The sequence below is a fragment of the Montipora foliosa genome, chromosome 2 (genome assembly GCF_036669935.1).
Source record: "Montipora foliosa isolate CH-2021 chromosome 2, ASM3666993v2, whole genome shotgun sequence".
NCBI classification, from domain to species: domain Eukaryota; kingdom Metazoa; phylum Cnidaria; class Anthozoa; order Scleractinia; family Acroporidae; genus Montipora; species Montipora foliosa.
Window position 1 is genome coordinate 48,147,846 of NC_090870.1, and position 14,797 is coordinate 48,162,642.

At 41.0% G+C, this 14,797-nt stretch overlaps 2 protein-coding genes across 2 annotated transcripts in view; one reads left to right on the plus strand and one right to left on the minus strand.

Moving 5' to 3' along the window:
* The window catches only part of LOC137993369 (contactin-3-like), a 34,254-nt gene extending 25,868 nt beyond the window's left edge, over nucleotides 1-8,386 (minus strand). Inside the window, exons 1-3 of the mRNA XM_068839175.1 lie at nucleotides 8,174-8,386; nucleotides 7,008-7,289; nucleotides 5,442-5,741 (exon numbers count right to left, since the gene is read on the minus strand). Coding sequence (XP_068695276.1) covers nucleotides 5,442-5,741; nucleotides 7,008-7,289; nucleotides 8,174-8,246 — 655 coding nt within the window. The 5' untranslated portion in view covers nucleotides 8,247-8,386. The remainder of the gene's footprint in view (nucleotides 1-5,441; nucleotides 5,742-7,007; nucleotides 7,290-8,173) is intronic.
* Nucleotides 8,387-10,378: 1,992 nt separating this feature from the next.
* On the plus strand, nucleotides 10,379-13,134 carry LOC137990888 (apical junction component 1 homolog). Its single transcript, XM_068835993.1, has one exon. It carries the CDS (start codon nucleotides 11,523-11,525, stop codon nucleotides 12,555-12,557), a length of 1,035 nt encoding a protein of 344 aa, XP_068692094.1. The 5' UTR covers nucleotides 10,379-11,522; the 3' UTR covers nucleotides 12,558-13,134.
* Nucleotides 13,135-14,797: the final 1,663 nt, after the last annotated feature.

Sequence of the window (14,797 nt, forward strand, 5' to 3'; positions counted from 1 at the left end):
CTTTGTTAATATGCTCGCCTCGCCAACAATGTCATCGCTCAGCTTGCCAGCAAGCTCACTCACACCGCCATGTGCTTCATCCTTTTCGCTTGGATTATCTTCCCTGCCCTCCTTGCCGTCCCTTCAGCAGCCTTTCATTGTTGGGCCCGGATTCTGGCCAGTTCTGTACAAAATAGTTTCGAACATCATCGCTGGAAAGCTTATCAATCTCGCCGAACTTCTCTCAGTTAACTTGCGGGAAAGCGAGTCAGAGCCTCAGCTTCTTTTCAATAGTACAGCTGTCCTAACGTCTTCCACTATTAAAGCGCCCCAAGCGCAAAGTCGAAGATATCATCGCTTGGTCGGAAGCCTTTTCCATCTTTTCTTTGATCCTCGCTACTTACTTCCCTTCCCGAGGGCGCGATTTAACTCTATATAAGCTTTTCATCTTACGCACGTAGCACTAATTCCAAGGCAACACCAGGTTGGCTTATGATAGAGCATTTCGCAAACATGCAGCTGCTTCTCGACTCATGGATTGGTCCAGTATTAATGTTCAGTTGTTTAACTTTCATGCAGCTGGCTCTAGCGTTCCATGTTCCTTCACGGAACCAAGTGGGAGTTCCTCTCCTGTTGTTTGCAACGTGTGTGGCGTTCTCTAGCATGTGCCGCTTCGCACGTCGCTGCTCTGTTTGTTCTTCCAACCATCAGGCCTTAGATTGCCCTCAGCGCAAGCAGAGAAACCAGATCACCAAGCCCCGATAGCAAGAAGCGAAAATGACATTAGGGCTTGCTCAATTTATGCCCGCTCTATAATTACGTTCTGCTTGTGTGTTATTTGATATCATGGACGATTATTTGCCTTTTGACTTTGCTTTTTGATGGAAGGTGTTTGCTACAGTTGATACATAGTAACTGTTTCGCCGCTGGGTTTTCGTTCGTCCTTTTGTTTTCACCTTATCCATGTGATTCATTAAGCATTTGCATTTTGGAGTGTTCTCCTTTCCATACCCTTGTCCATTAATTCAGGGATAGCATTTGTTCTTTCAGTGATATAAGGGACATGACATTTCAGTTTTGCTTTCTTGTACAGTAACTATGTTTCTGTACCTATTATCTTGAGTATTGCATTACCTTTCCTAGTTTAGAGGAACTCCTCATGGAGCAATTATTATTTCATTAAAGGTTTGTTTTCTATCTCCCTTTCTCTTGCAGTTTCAGTGAGCTTGCCTCCAGTGTCCTGGGTTTTTCTCCTTAATGTTAACCGGTTCGCCCTCGAGCTTCAGCACCATCCTGACCAGGCCTTGGTGTCTGTGGTCCTTCAGGGTGTTTCACAACGTTTTTATTTATGCCACAACCCTGGTAATTCCCTACCAAGACATCCGCATCCACTTACCAGCATCCTGACATAATTGATACATATTTATCAAACGAAGTTGCTTTAGGAAGCGTAGCTGGTCCATTCCTTTTCCCTTCAATTTGTAATTTACATGTTAATAGCTTTGGAGTCATACCCAAAAAGCACCAAGCTAATAAGTGGCATCTTATTTTGGACATGTCATCTCCTATCGGTGCTAGTGTTCTGAGGGAATGAACCCCGAGGATTTCCCTCTTCAATAATTATATACAAGGTGATAACATCATTAAGATGGTCTGCAAATTTGGTAAAGTCAAGTCTGCCTATTGCCACATTGCTTTTCACCCCTGCAACCGCTACCTTCTTGGCATAAAATGGCATTCAAGGTATTATGTGGGATTTATCCCTCCCATTTGGTTTGAAGTCCCCCCCCCCCCCTCAATTATCAACTCAGTAGCCGATCTGGTCAAGTGGATCCTTAAGCATAACTTCCAAATACCTGACCTTTTACATTACCCTGATGATTACATCGCAGCTGGCCCTCCCAACTATTCCCTGTGTGAACAACATTTGTCCATTGCTTCTTCAGTTTGTACAGCTCTTGGCTTACCTCTTCACCCTGCAAAGAAAGTGGGTCCTACCACTTGCATGGTTACCCTGGGCAACAAACTTGACTCTATCAACCAATTGGCCCATTTGCCAACTGACAAAATGGATACTTTCCTTAATCTTCCCCATCATTGGGCTTTGTATCGGTAGTGTACCAAAAGACAGCTCCAATCCCTTATCAGCCATCTTCAACACGCTGCTAAAGTGGTTTGGCATGGTCGTGCCTTTATACCCTGCCTGATAAATCTGCCCCGACATTTCTGCCAAGATGACCATCCCATCCATGTCAGTGGCTCAAGTACTTGGCTTCCTGGAACAGTATTTACTTTTGGGTTTACCCCGGCCTTTCTCCCCCATTCAATTTGGAGATGTCCAGTGATGTGTCTGGGTCTCTGGACTTTGGTGCAGTCATAGGCTCACACTGGTTGTTTGGCCAATGGCCGTCAGTACTTCAGTCCTCGTCTATTGAGTACAAGGAACTTTTTCCCATAGTTGTCTCCGCTTATGCAGGGTTTTCAAATTTAGCCGGCGCCCGGCGCAAGTCACCGGCTATTTCAAGCATTTGCGTCGGGTACTTTTCGTATTCCAAATTTTATTAACAACACAATTCTGTTTCACCAAATCATAATCTGATTTTTTCGAGGAAATAAACGAATGCGGACTGATGAACAGTGCGGCTATTACATATACCTTTTGATCTTCGAAGCGATAGCTTTTTTTAGCGGGAAAGTCTGCTCGTGTTCACGGACTCTCATTTGAACGTGCATGTATCGGCGCAGCAGCAGATTTGTTCTCACGTGAAAGTTGCAACATGAAGCGGAGGCAGCAAACGATGTTGTCTTTTCTGTCAAGTGCGGAGAAGTCTCGAAGAGAAATAGGTAACAATAATTTTAGGAATAAGAGTTAACAAATATTACGTGTTGTTGCAGTTCACTGTTCTGAAAGTGACGATAAAACAATATGCCGAGGTTGAAATGACCACAGTATCTGTAGCTGTAGCGGCATCCGCATGTTGAATGAGAAGGCAGTCTTTCTCGTGAAATGTTACTCATTATGGTCTTGACTGCACCAAATGTATTTTCAAGAAAAGACTGAAAGAAGTCATAACAAAAAAAGCCTTCAACAGCGCAAGTGTTTTGAAATTCAGACAAACGAAACTGCGAATTGCAGCGAATCGAAGTAGAAAGGAAACAAGACCGCTGACCTTGTTATGATAATACTTCATGTATGTAAAAGGAAATATATCAACGGAAGCCGCTTTATGGCAATATTTCATTATTCCGTTGATTCATCTGCAGGCTGCTGTCATCACGATGAGATAGTGCTCCGGCTACTTTACAATTTCCTCCTGCTACTTTTTTTCAATTTGAAAACCCTGTCATGTATGGGGTTCTCTGTTTCCTTCTAATGAGTTGCCCCTTTGCTTGTTTGCTACCCATCTCTCCTCTTCACTTTGCTCAGCTTCGACCAAGCTTTATTTATCTGCAGTCCGTTCCATGCACATTGACCTTGGTTTTCCCTGACCCATTGGTTGACTTCCTGCGATTGCAACGTTAATGTGTCCTGCATGGGATCAAGTGGACTCAAGGATCACCAGGTTCCTCTCGCCTTCCTATTACAGACTACCACATGCTTGTTATATACCAGTCCCTCTCCTTTACCAACCACAATCACGTGATGTTCTGGGCCGCATCCACCCTTGCCTATTTTGGTTTTCTCTGTGCTTCCGAATTTACAGTTTCATCCTTATCAGCGTTAAATCCCCTCATTCATCTGTCAATCAGCGACATTGCTGACTGGATTCTCACGCCTTGCCTTCCTGTCTTCAAATTAGCATCAAGGCTTCCAAGATCAACCCTTTTTGGAAGGGCAGCCACATCTACATTGGCATGGGTCATCCGCCTCCCTGTGCTTTATGTCCTCATGCAGTATCTAGTCCTCTATGAGGCCAGTCTCCTGACCCCTTGTTTTCCCTGTGATCTGGCCACCCTCTTCCTTGTGCTCTGTTGACACGTTGGCTTAAAGATATTTTCGCTGCTTCTGGGAGTCTCAGCTTCAGGCTTGGTGCTGCAACTGTTGCTGCTCGTGCTGGTATTCCTGATCATGTTATTCAGGCTATGGGGAATTGGAATAGCGATGCCTATAAACTGTACATTTGAACTCCTGCAGAGGTTCTGGCTCGAGCAACCTCCTTGCTGTCACAATGACTATGGCTTTTGGTAAGTTCTCTCTGTCACTTTTTCTATCTTGTGTGCTTCAGCTTGCGCAGCACTCCCTGTGATCTGATATCCTGCTTATGTAATCATTGTGCCTCAGCCAACAACAAAACAAGTTGCTGCCCCATAGGTCTGCAAGTTTATCTTATTTGTCTGGTGACTGACTTTTGTAGTCATTCTTGCTATCAAGCAGCGCCTACGTATTGCATTTTGTTGCATTTGCCTGTGGCGCTGCATGATGACCATGCGACCAACCCTGCCGTTCAGCCGGTTTGCCTTTCAGTATTTGCTGTTGCTGCATATTGCCTGTGGTACTGCTGATAGTGCTACTGAAGATGTTGGCCGTTTTGGGTTTGCCTTGCCCTTTGCATACTGCCATTGTCATTGCAACTGCATGTAGCAGTCAGTGAGTCTGCCTTGTCAGGCTTGGCCCGCTGCTTTGCCCCACACATCTTGCTTGGGCTGCGGGTGTTGGTGCTTGGGGTGTTTTTTGGGGGTAAGGATGGTACCATGGCCTCCAGTCCACAGACCCTCCTCTCTTCAATCACCCGCTTGCTTGGTGGATACTCTTGGGAGGTGGACTGTGGCTCAGTTGCCATGGTGACCTCCTTGCCATTGAGGAGAGTGTTCCTCCTCTCTTGCTACCTTTATGGCACCTACCCTCCAGTAAATTGGCATAGTGTTTTAAAACCGAAAAACAAGGTTTTCTTTGTCCCTTGGAAAAGACCTAAGTCTGGAATTTAAAAGTAACAGTACCTCATGTATTGTCCAATGAGCATAATTAGATCAACCCACAATATTACTAAATTTCAAGTTTCCCTGAAAATTCTTGTTTAGAAAATCACTAGTCTTTCTTTTTGGCTACGATTTTGAGACATCGTTAAACCCAGTTTCTTGTCAATAAAAAAATGCAACAAAAAAGTTACTTGAGGGTTACAAAAAAGTTGGCATTACTTGTTATGAGAGATTGCTGAGGAGATCGTAAGAAAATGTATTTTTTTTCTAGAATACAATATAGTACTTTCAGCGGCTGGGTTGAAAACATGGGTCACTTTTTGACGGGTCACTCAATGCAGGTCATTGTTTTACGTTTTTGAAAGTCATCCAAAACCCTCAAATTATTTGGCTAACCAACCTGTCAAAAGTGACCCGTGCTTTAGACCCGCCGACTTTCAGCCAGAATAGAGCTGATCTAGACAGATTAAATGATTACAGTAAGAATAGAAATGCAGCACCTATGATATTTACATATAAAGTTTCATCAGAATTTTGTTACTCACGCTGAACAGTCAGGTATGCTGTCCTGCTCTTCTGTGGCTGATTTGGTAACAAGGGATTAACAGCCACACATCCATACCATCCTGCATTGGAAAACGTTAGGCTCCCCACAGAAATTGCAGATGATGTGGATTTTGTGTTTGGAATGTGGTGCAATTCCCCTTTAGCAAAATAGTTTCCATCCTTTTCCCAGTGAATGGAGGCATAAGGTAAACTTTCTTCAATGACACAATCAAAAAATGCAGTTTCTCCAAGTCTTTTTGTTGTGTTATCTGGATGGGTGGAATACTGAGAATGTATATCTAGAAAAAGTTCCATCAAAATAATAATTATTATTATTATTAATTATTATTATTATTATTATTATTATTATTATTATTGTTGTTGTTGTTACTATGGTAAGCCCATTCATCTCAAATTGTAACATTTCATGTTTACTAATAATATATGCGAGAGACTTAAAACTGTTTTATATTCATCAAGAACTCTACAAATGGTTGGTAGACACAACAGCAACTTTTTTTTTTTTTAGAAAACTATTTACGATATGTGAATAATTTATAAATTGGAAAAAGACAATTAAGCATTACTAAAGAAAAAGCTAATAAAAAAAACTAACTAATAATAGTAATAATAATAATTTAAAATAATGATCTAAAACATATTGGTCTAAAAACGTATTGTACATAAAAAGTCTTATGTATCAAAGAGGAAAATTGATAGTGATAATAATAATAATAATAATAATAATAATAATAATAATAATTTAAAATTTTATAGTACCCAAATATCTATTTGAATATAATCAGAAGCACATGGCCTTGAAATGTGTAACTTGCAACTCTTTTCCTTGGAACATTACGCTCAGGAAAGCTGGGGATTTTAGGACACAAATTTTATGCCCAAATATGGACAAAAATACGATCGAAGCTGCACGAGCAGGAAAATGCACAAGCCACATTACATCCATTGAAGTAAGAAAATTTTTAAACTAAAAAGCAGATCGAGTTAAACGCTTCAAGGTCATGAATGAGCTCATGAATGAGCTTCTAATTAACTTAAAATGGAAAAATAAAAATGAAATACACATTGATAATTACAAAAGCACATAAATAAGGTTGAAGAACAACTTTAAATAAAATCTTGTATTAAATGGGGAGCCAGTGAAGCACCAGCATCATATGATGAAAACATGAAGTAAGGGAAATAAGTCTTGCCGCTGAATTCTGTAGATGCCGTAATTTGACGACGTGAATCCGCAGGCAAGACATACAGGAGATAATTACAATAATCAATACGACTAATGGGCATGCACCAGTATTTGGGTAGCTTCCGTAGTTAGAAACTTCCGGATGTGCTTGATGTTGTATACAATGCATGTGAAAGTAAGCAGCTCTACTCGTTTTGTTAATGTGATCATGGAGAAATTGAGGCTCATATCCATTCACGTTTCAAGATTCCCAGAGAGACGGTAGCACGATCAATGGTGAGATAACACATTTTGACTCTGGTGAAACCACAGAGTAAAAATTAATGAACTTAGGTAGCATAAGAGACCATAAACTCACAAGCTTCTCGAACACTTGCTGTCCTGCTGTAAATAATTTGTGAAGTTCCTCTAACTGTTGCTCCGCATAGAAAAGTGCCAATGCTGTTTGCAGGAATACTGCTGTAAAACAGGGAGTTGTTTACCAGCTGAGTCCATGGTTTGTTTGTTGGATCAACCAGCCAATTAGCATTGTTTTTCCACGAAATATCCACAGGTTGAGGGCCACTGTGCTGTGCCTGACAGTTAAGAAGGAGAGTGCTCCCAATCGCAACGATATGATCAGCTGGCTCTATTGTAAAATCTTTAAAGTAAAGTATAATTAAAGTTACATCATTCCTTTTGACTTAATTCATGTCATATTGCAAGTCACCCACTCACCCTGCACCCTCCATCCCCAAAACAGACAAATAATCTCTCTTCCATTGTCATGTTGTTTATGTCAGGGTATCTGCTCAAATATACCATGCGAATTACCATGGTAATACGTGTCCCCCAAATCCTCAAGTAAGAATAAACAGATGCCTTTACCCAGGCTAAACATAATGTTCAACTGTACCCATACCTTATTGTTGGAAATGGAAAAACGAAGCAATTAGGCTTCGACGCAAACAGACACTTTGTGTTGGATGTCAAAAATTGGTGCGCATCGAATTATTAGGTGCATTTCTGAACATACATGTTTGTCTTGGAATTAGTGTCTAATTAGAATAAACTTATAGCTAATGCTTGAAGTCAAGGATCACTCTGTTAGCTGTGAAAGTTTTGAAAGTTTTGAAAGTTGTGAAAGATATGATACGCCAGGCGACCTAAAATCTTTTGTCAGCATGCTCTGTTTTTAAACCAAGTGAAACATCAAAGTATTAAAGACCTACGCTTCCTGTATCACTCTTAACGACCTGATTTGCCGCAACGGAATATTTTAACACTGACACTGATATTAACCCATGAAGAATATTATAAATGTAAGCGACGGATGTATAGTTCTTCTTAAAGCCGAATAAGAAACATTTCACCTCAAAGAGATACAGAAATAAGAGACAAGCGCATTATTCGAAAACAAGTGTGCAAGGTCCTCATGCAAATTAGCGCTCCGATCATGTGTAAGCTTGTGATCTTGCAAATTTTAAGTACATCTAGCGATACATGCCCTCATTTTACTTCTCATACTAAGTGTTATTTACTTACTAAAACTCCATGACTGTCTTGCGAATAAAATTGATCCGAAAAGGGTTGTGTAAAGTAGGCTAGCGAAGCTCATTTCCAAACGAGAAGCGCAGTGAGAGACCCATTAACTATCAAAATACAAGAACCGTGACGTTCAAAGTTATTAACTGCTGTTTTAGGCGTTCGATCTTATCCCTCCTTGAGATTTCATCGCAATATTGCTTTTCCGAGTGATCGTTACAAACATTCCACTTCCGAACAACTTTAATACCTTCATCGTCTGACAAAACACAACATTGATGCGTTACTGGGGAGATGGAAGCATTCAATGGAATGTCGGATGCCGAACGTGTGCCCGCAATATGTTGCACAGCGATTCTACCACAACCGTGTGAACTTGATCAAAGTTTTAAACGAGTTCAGTCAAACTAGTTTTACTTGTTACATTAGTTCCCCAAGCAAAACTTGTCTTGAAAAGCCAAGCTTCTTCTGCCCAAGTCCTGTTTCATCCTTTCATCCAAGCGACATCACAGAAAAGATAAACAACAAAGAACGTCGTTCGCATTTTCCAAACGTCTTCCTCTTCTTTTTAAGCAAAGGTGTTTGTGGTTAGCATGCATGTTTAATTGATAAACCATATATGCTATTAACTGAATAGAGTGTAATGTGAAGTGCTAGATTACACTCTATTCAGTTAACTCTGTTTAAAATATAAGTGCTGAACGGCCAACGTTTGTATAAACGTAACCATTCCTTGTACATATATGCTATTGACAACTGGCAGGCTTCAGACAGCTAGGACAATATGGACACTCGAAAGTTATTGGTTTTGTGCAAAGTGATTGACTTAACCAAAGGTGAAGCCAATCGAAGGTTACAGAGTTGGGGGCAAGAGACAGTTTCTTGCCCCAACTTTCGTGCGGCCAGTTTGCGGAAAATCGTTTGAAAGCTCTTCTTTGCAAAAGGAACGCTTGCTACGCATGCTATTGAAGTCCATAATTGGACCCTGCGCCGTTAATGCGACTACCCCGTCCATACGACCAATTTTTCACGGCTTAACTTAACGGTGGTCGTATTAACGGGTTCCACTGTACACAGACATACTCGGAATCTTAAAAAGGAACATGTCTAAAAAAACAAAAAAAAATCCTTTTTTTTAATTTTGCTCGGGATTTTATATTACGTCTTTCAGGATTTAGGGAGATTTTCCACCATTCAGCGTTTTAGGATTTGGGGTGATTTTCCGTCATCTTGCCATTCCGCAAAACCGTCATTCCGTGTTTTAGGGTCGCCCGCTAAGAGAAAGACAAGGTTAAACAGTCCTTTCCGGAGTGGCTGTCGCTCCAAGCGAAAATTTCCCCTGGAAACTAACCTCCGGTCTCGATTTCTCCATAAAATCAAAGCAGAGATCTTACAGTTCCTTATCGATTCACTCGCTACTCAGTTCCATTCAAATATCGTTCGCTTGGCTGTGGAAATTTCGAAATAGGCTCGTCCAAGCTGCTGTGGGCACAAAAATTAGCCCGATCGGGGGTACGTAACCACCGACATTGAAACGCTAGGTTTGATCGTCCTTAGAAAGCCGAAGCCACAACACCGCTTGAAAGCCACGTACGAACCTGTTAATGTCGGGAGCTTTGTTCCACCGGGTTCAATAGTTTGCGAATACACCTGATTCACATCGCAGCGTTTGGGCAAGCGGCCGGGGCGATATTAGTGGACTGTATTTCGACGATGAGGTTTCTCTTTTTATGTTGCATCGTTTGTGTTGTTTGCGTGAGAAACACACTGTATTAATTATATCAGTTTATATCATAACAAAAATTCACTTAAAACGCCAGGAGTTAAGAGTGGCGTTATTATTTCCAAACTTCTTAACCAATATTGAGGTTTTGGATAGTCCAAGGACAATTTACGGGTCTACTGCCTCTCTACTGTCACGAACGTTTCTCGGTCAATTCCAATAAACAACAATGCACATAAACGTAAGAGCTAACGGCCATTTAACTTAAAATATTGCCGTTTGAATTTCCAATATAATAATTGAACAGGGTTTGAAATGTTTTATACAGCAATGCGAAAGGCGGCCCCTGGGGCAACTGAAGCTTCGGCGCGCCGTTCGCTTTCACGTCTGCACGGAAATTATTCAATGTTGTGAAGTGGTGAATGTAAGGAAGGCCTGTTGTAGCTGAAGAAAACTTCAAGAAAATCCCTTTTTATTCTTTTATGTCTCTCAAACACGGACAACATTATTATTGTTCTTGTTTGGCTAGCTTTAAATATAAATGAGACTCTTTCGCAGTCTCCGTGCCGGACGTTTCTGTTTTAGTCTCAAGTGTTTCCGGAGCTTGAGATTCGTCAAATTCATTTCCATTTGAAAAAGGTGACAAAGGATGAATCGAGACCATCTCATCGAATCTCACATACACAAAAAAAGATGGTCGGCGATCTTGTTCCCTCCTCTAGTTTGAAATTGCAAAAAAAAAAAAAAGAAGCTGAAGTCTTTCTAACAAGGAGAACCGTCACGTATTAGAACGAATACCAAAGTCTTCAAAGAAAAACGGTTTCTTCAAGAAACCCTATCGTATTGGTGATACTTAATAGATTTTGTTTACATTTGAAATTTACGTTATTTTGATCATTAATTGTTTGCAAATACACTAACCGAACTCTTATCTTTACTAATGAGGGCAGTGAAGCTTAGCTTATTACTCAACTGGCCAGAACATTATTATTGCATTGACCCAATTACAGACTGGCCACAAATAAGTCACGCACAACGAGAAAATGGCAGTCTTGCCAAGTCGTGAAACCTTTTCAGTATCGGGAGGCGCAAATCCAAGGCTTTACAACATCTTAAAGTCACGAATTGAAAATTATACATAATCAAAGAAAATTTTAGATGTTTAAGTAATGAATGCCCTGTTTTGCCTTCTTCTCTTATTTATCCGAGAGTTCACAAGATTCTTATCTCATGACTATCGAACAGTTTATGAATGGAATAATAATTATTTCATCAGCAGGGAGCGCAAAAATATGAGAGAAGAAACGTTGATCCTTACAATAGTAAGTCTATAAGCCTAATGGCGCTGTGGTTTCAGGCACATATTAATTGTTAACTGTTTTATAGACTTACTGAAGGCATTGTTTTCAAGTTAACGCCATGTCGAGACTTTGTCATTTGGTGTCGTTTCTGATTGGTGCAAAAGACAAAAGGTTACATTGCTGACCAATCAGGCTTGCAAATGACTTTGTTCCAAACAGCTGCAAGTCAAAGCCCAATACACTTAGTGGTAATGTTTATTCTCATAAATGTCACAAGAGGCAAGCGTCGAGTGGCAAAAAGCAAAATTCGCTTTTACTCGCGTAAATGATGTACGTCTGTATTGGAAAGGGCGGGTGTCGAACAAACCGCCGTCGCTCGCCCCAGTATGGTGATATGGTCCCTGTGTCACCGTCCAAAGTCAAACAAAAACAACAGAAAGCGAAAGACAAGTTCAGGACGATGAATGGAAATCATCCTTCGCTGGATTATTCACCAAAAGCTAATAACTTTCAAGAGGAATATGCCGCAAACGCTAGCGTGCTATCTTTGGACGTTAACGACAACCAAAAAAATCCTCTATCGCCGTCTCCGTCGAAATCTAACACGCTCCCTCGACGATCTCATGGTGGAAAAACGCCGCCACAGAAACCTCCCCGTGGATTGCCGCCAAAGCCACCTCGACTGATGGAAAGAAGGTTATTTACATGCGAGAATCCCTCATGTCAAAAAGAGGAAGAACTATTAGGAATCGTGGCATTAGACTTCAAATCTTGTCCTTCTTGCTTTACACATTACTGTTGCGTCGAATGTCGAAGAATTCACTGGAATGAGCATAGAATTGTTTGCCACTACGGACAAGCTGATAGCCACATGAAATTGATTATTAGTATGTGTCATGAACACGGCTCCTTGCTGCAATATTTGAGTGAAATCGCTCGGCAAGGGTTTGTAGCAAAAGGACGAGGGGCTGTCATGGTTGTTTTTCTTTCGCCAAAAGCCGCTGAACTTTTTGTGGACACTGGAGTTGATTATTTTCGCAATCCAAGAAACACGCCTACTTTTTCATCGACACAAGACCTTGTGAAAGCCGGGGTCTCTTCGAAGCACCAAAAGAATCTTATAAGTTTGGTTAAAAATTACTCGCCTGCTCAGGAAATGGTTTTGAACATTGCAGTAGTTATTGGAAAAAATCTACCTAAGATACCTTTACCTCGCAACAAGGAACCTGCGGTAATTGCACAGATTAAAGTTTCTTTCAAAGGCAGAAAGTTTTCGAGAACGTTCAGTCCACAAAACAGCCAAGAGTTTGAGATCAGCTCTAACAACGTGAGCGACCACTTACGGAGAAAATCTCTTTAAATTCGCATTCGTTCAATTTTTTTTCTTTAGTTTTAAATACATGGGTTTTTTTCAAACACCGGACTGACGCAGTGCAATAAATAATATATGTTTTCGCTTAAAGATTTCTGGTCGTGGAAGCAAAAATGTAAAAATCTCTCAGCCTTGTGGGTTGTAGTTCAGAGAAATTTATTTTCTTTCCGTTTTTCGTATTTGATAGAGTTTATTCAGGAAGCTTTAAAGCGTTTTAACATGCTGCCATGTGGCTTAAATATTGTACGGTGAAAGTAACTAGCGGAAAAAGATCGTGTTTCTCGCATGAGAGCATTGATTGCACTCGACCTGTCTAATAAATAATGAAACACCACACAATTTGCATACCCACTGGGGCAGCAAATTATTTATATTTTAATGCTCAGCGATGACGCAAACTATTTTGTCCATTTCGGAAGTTATAAAATATTATTGTTCCTTACTTGTCTAGAAAGATGTATGAACGTTTTCTGGATTATTTAAAGGAATGGCTGGCAAAAAGTGCCAAAGATTGTTTGAATAAAAGGATAAATGATCAGTAATGATCGTTTACACAGAAGTGATATTTGTTACGTATCGTAAAGTTTTATTGCCTTTATTAATTGTCAGTGAATGAAAGTAGCGCAGTGGGCGAGAACAACTTCAAAAATTTTAAGGATATGCGTAACAACACAACGGATGACTGTAGCAAGATTAAAAAGGAAAGGAACGGAAGAAAAGGAATTTTATTGATCTCTAACGAGAGGCTCTCTGCCTTCTTAGCCAAAATCGTTGGTTAATGACGGTAGGCGCTGACTTCTGCTTGCAGGAATGTAATGCTTGCACTTTTATTGACCTGCTTAGAAACACATGTCGGACTTGATGACATGCTTATTGAGATGTCTTGCGGTTCACCAATTGCGTCATAATACTCTGTTACAAAATCGGTCACTAAGCGGAGCGAAATACGAATAACTGGTTTTAATGAAACTTGAAGGAAAAAAAATTCAGTGTTTATTGCCATATCAGGAAAGTCAACCGCGCAAACTAAGCTATATATCACTTTTTCATTGGTCTTCAATGAAACAGTCGAACACTGACCGGTAACAGTGGTTTCGTTTTTTTGATAGAATTTTCTCTTGGTAGAACAAATTCAATTCTGACATATCATGATACTACTTAGGTCTGGAGAATTTTGGATGTAGTTAATAAGCTTCATTCAAACTTCTTCATTGCGGAGTAGCACCAAAAAATCCTCTTTGCTATTGTCAACCTGGTTACAGTGAGGACATTAGCCCGGGGGGAGGGGGGGGGGGGGAGGGGAAGGGACTCCCATATGGAACAGACGGGGATGCTCGTCGGAAATTTTGAATTTAACCCCTAAAGGAGACCATCTGGGCGTGGCTCAAACTCAAGCTTCTGTTTCTCTTCGCGTAATTCTGTGTTTCTTCGCGGAACCCTAAACGAGACTTGGCGGCTTAAAATATTGGCGCTTTGCCCGGAACACCCTGAGCGAGACCAAAATCCAAAATTTACACCCCTAAGCGAGACGACGAGTATCCCCGTCTGTTTCATATGGGAGTCTGGGGCCCCCCCCCCCCCCCCCCCCGGGGACATTAGACCCTCAATTCTCCTCCGATTTTGATTGTTGGCTGCGGCTTGAATTGACGAAAAACGGCGAGGCATTTGGCGGGTTCATACTGGGATCCAAATAGGCCATAAGTGCGACAGAAAAGCGAGTCAACTTGAGACTTTCGTGGCTCCTTATCACCTTATCGTGTTGCGATTTGCTCAAGTACGCTTTCGAGGGGATAACACCGGACTTGAAATCGAACCGTTCGCTTATCCGAGAATATACTTCGTTTCAACACTTAATTACCTGCATTTCTTGCTGTGTCTGCGTTTCTAGGGTTACAAAGTAAGGTACTTCAACTAAAATAAACCCCGTTCACATTCAAAGTAGAACTCAGGCATACTGTAAGCCGCTGTTGTAACACGTTGAAACTTTTAGCTGAAACTTGTGTGTAACGGCGCTGCGAAGCAAGTTTCAGGAGGCATTGCACCGACATGGTCGGTTTCGTGACACTTTTTTAAACTTCCGTTGCGAGACAAGTTTCACGAAAAGTAGAAATGCTTTCTACTTCTGCAACGGTGGCGGCATTCGCAGTGCGGTGATAAAGGCAGGTGTTTCACCGTGTAATACCGTGTAATACCATTTCGTGAAATTGGTCTCGCTCGCCAAGCTACGC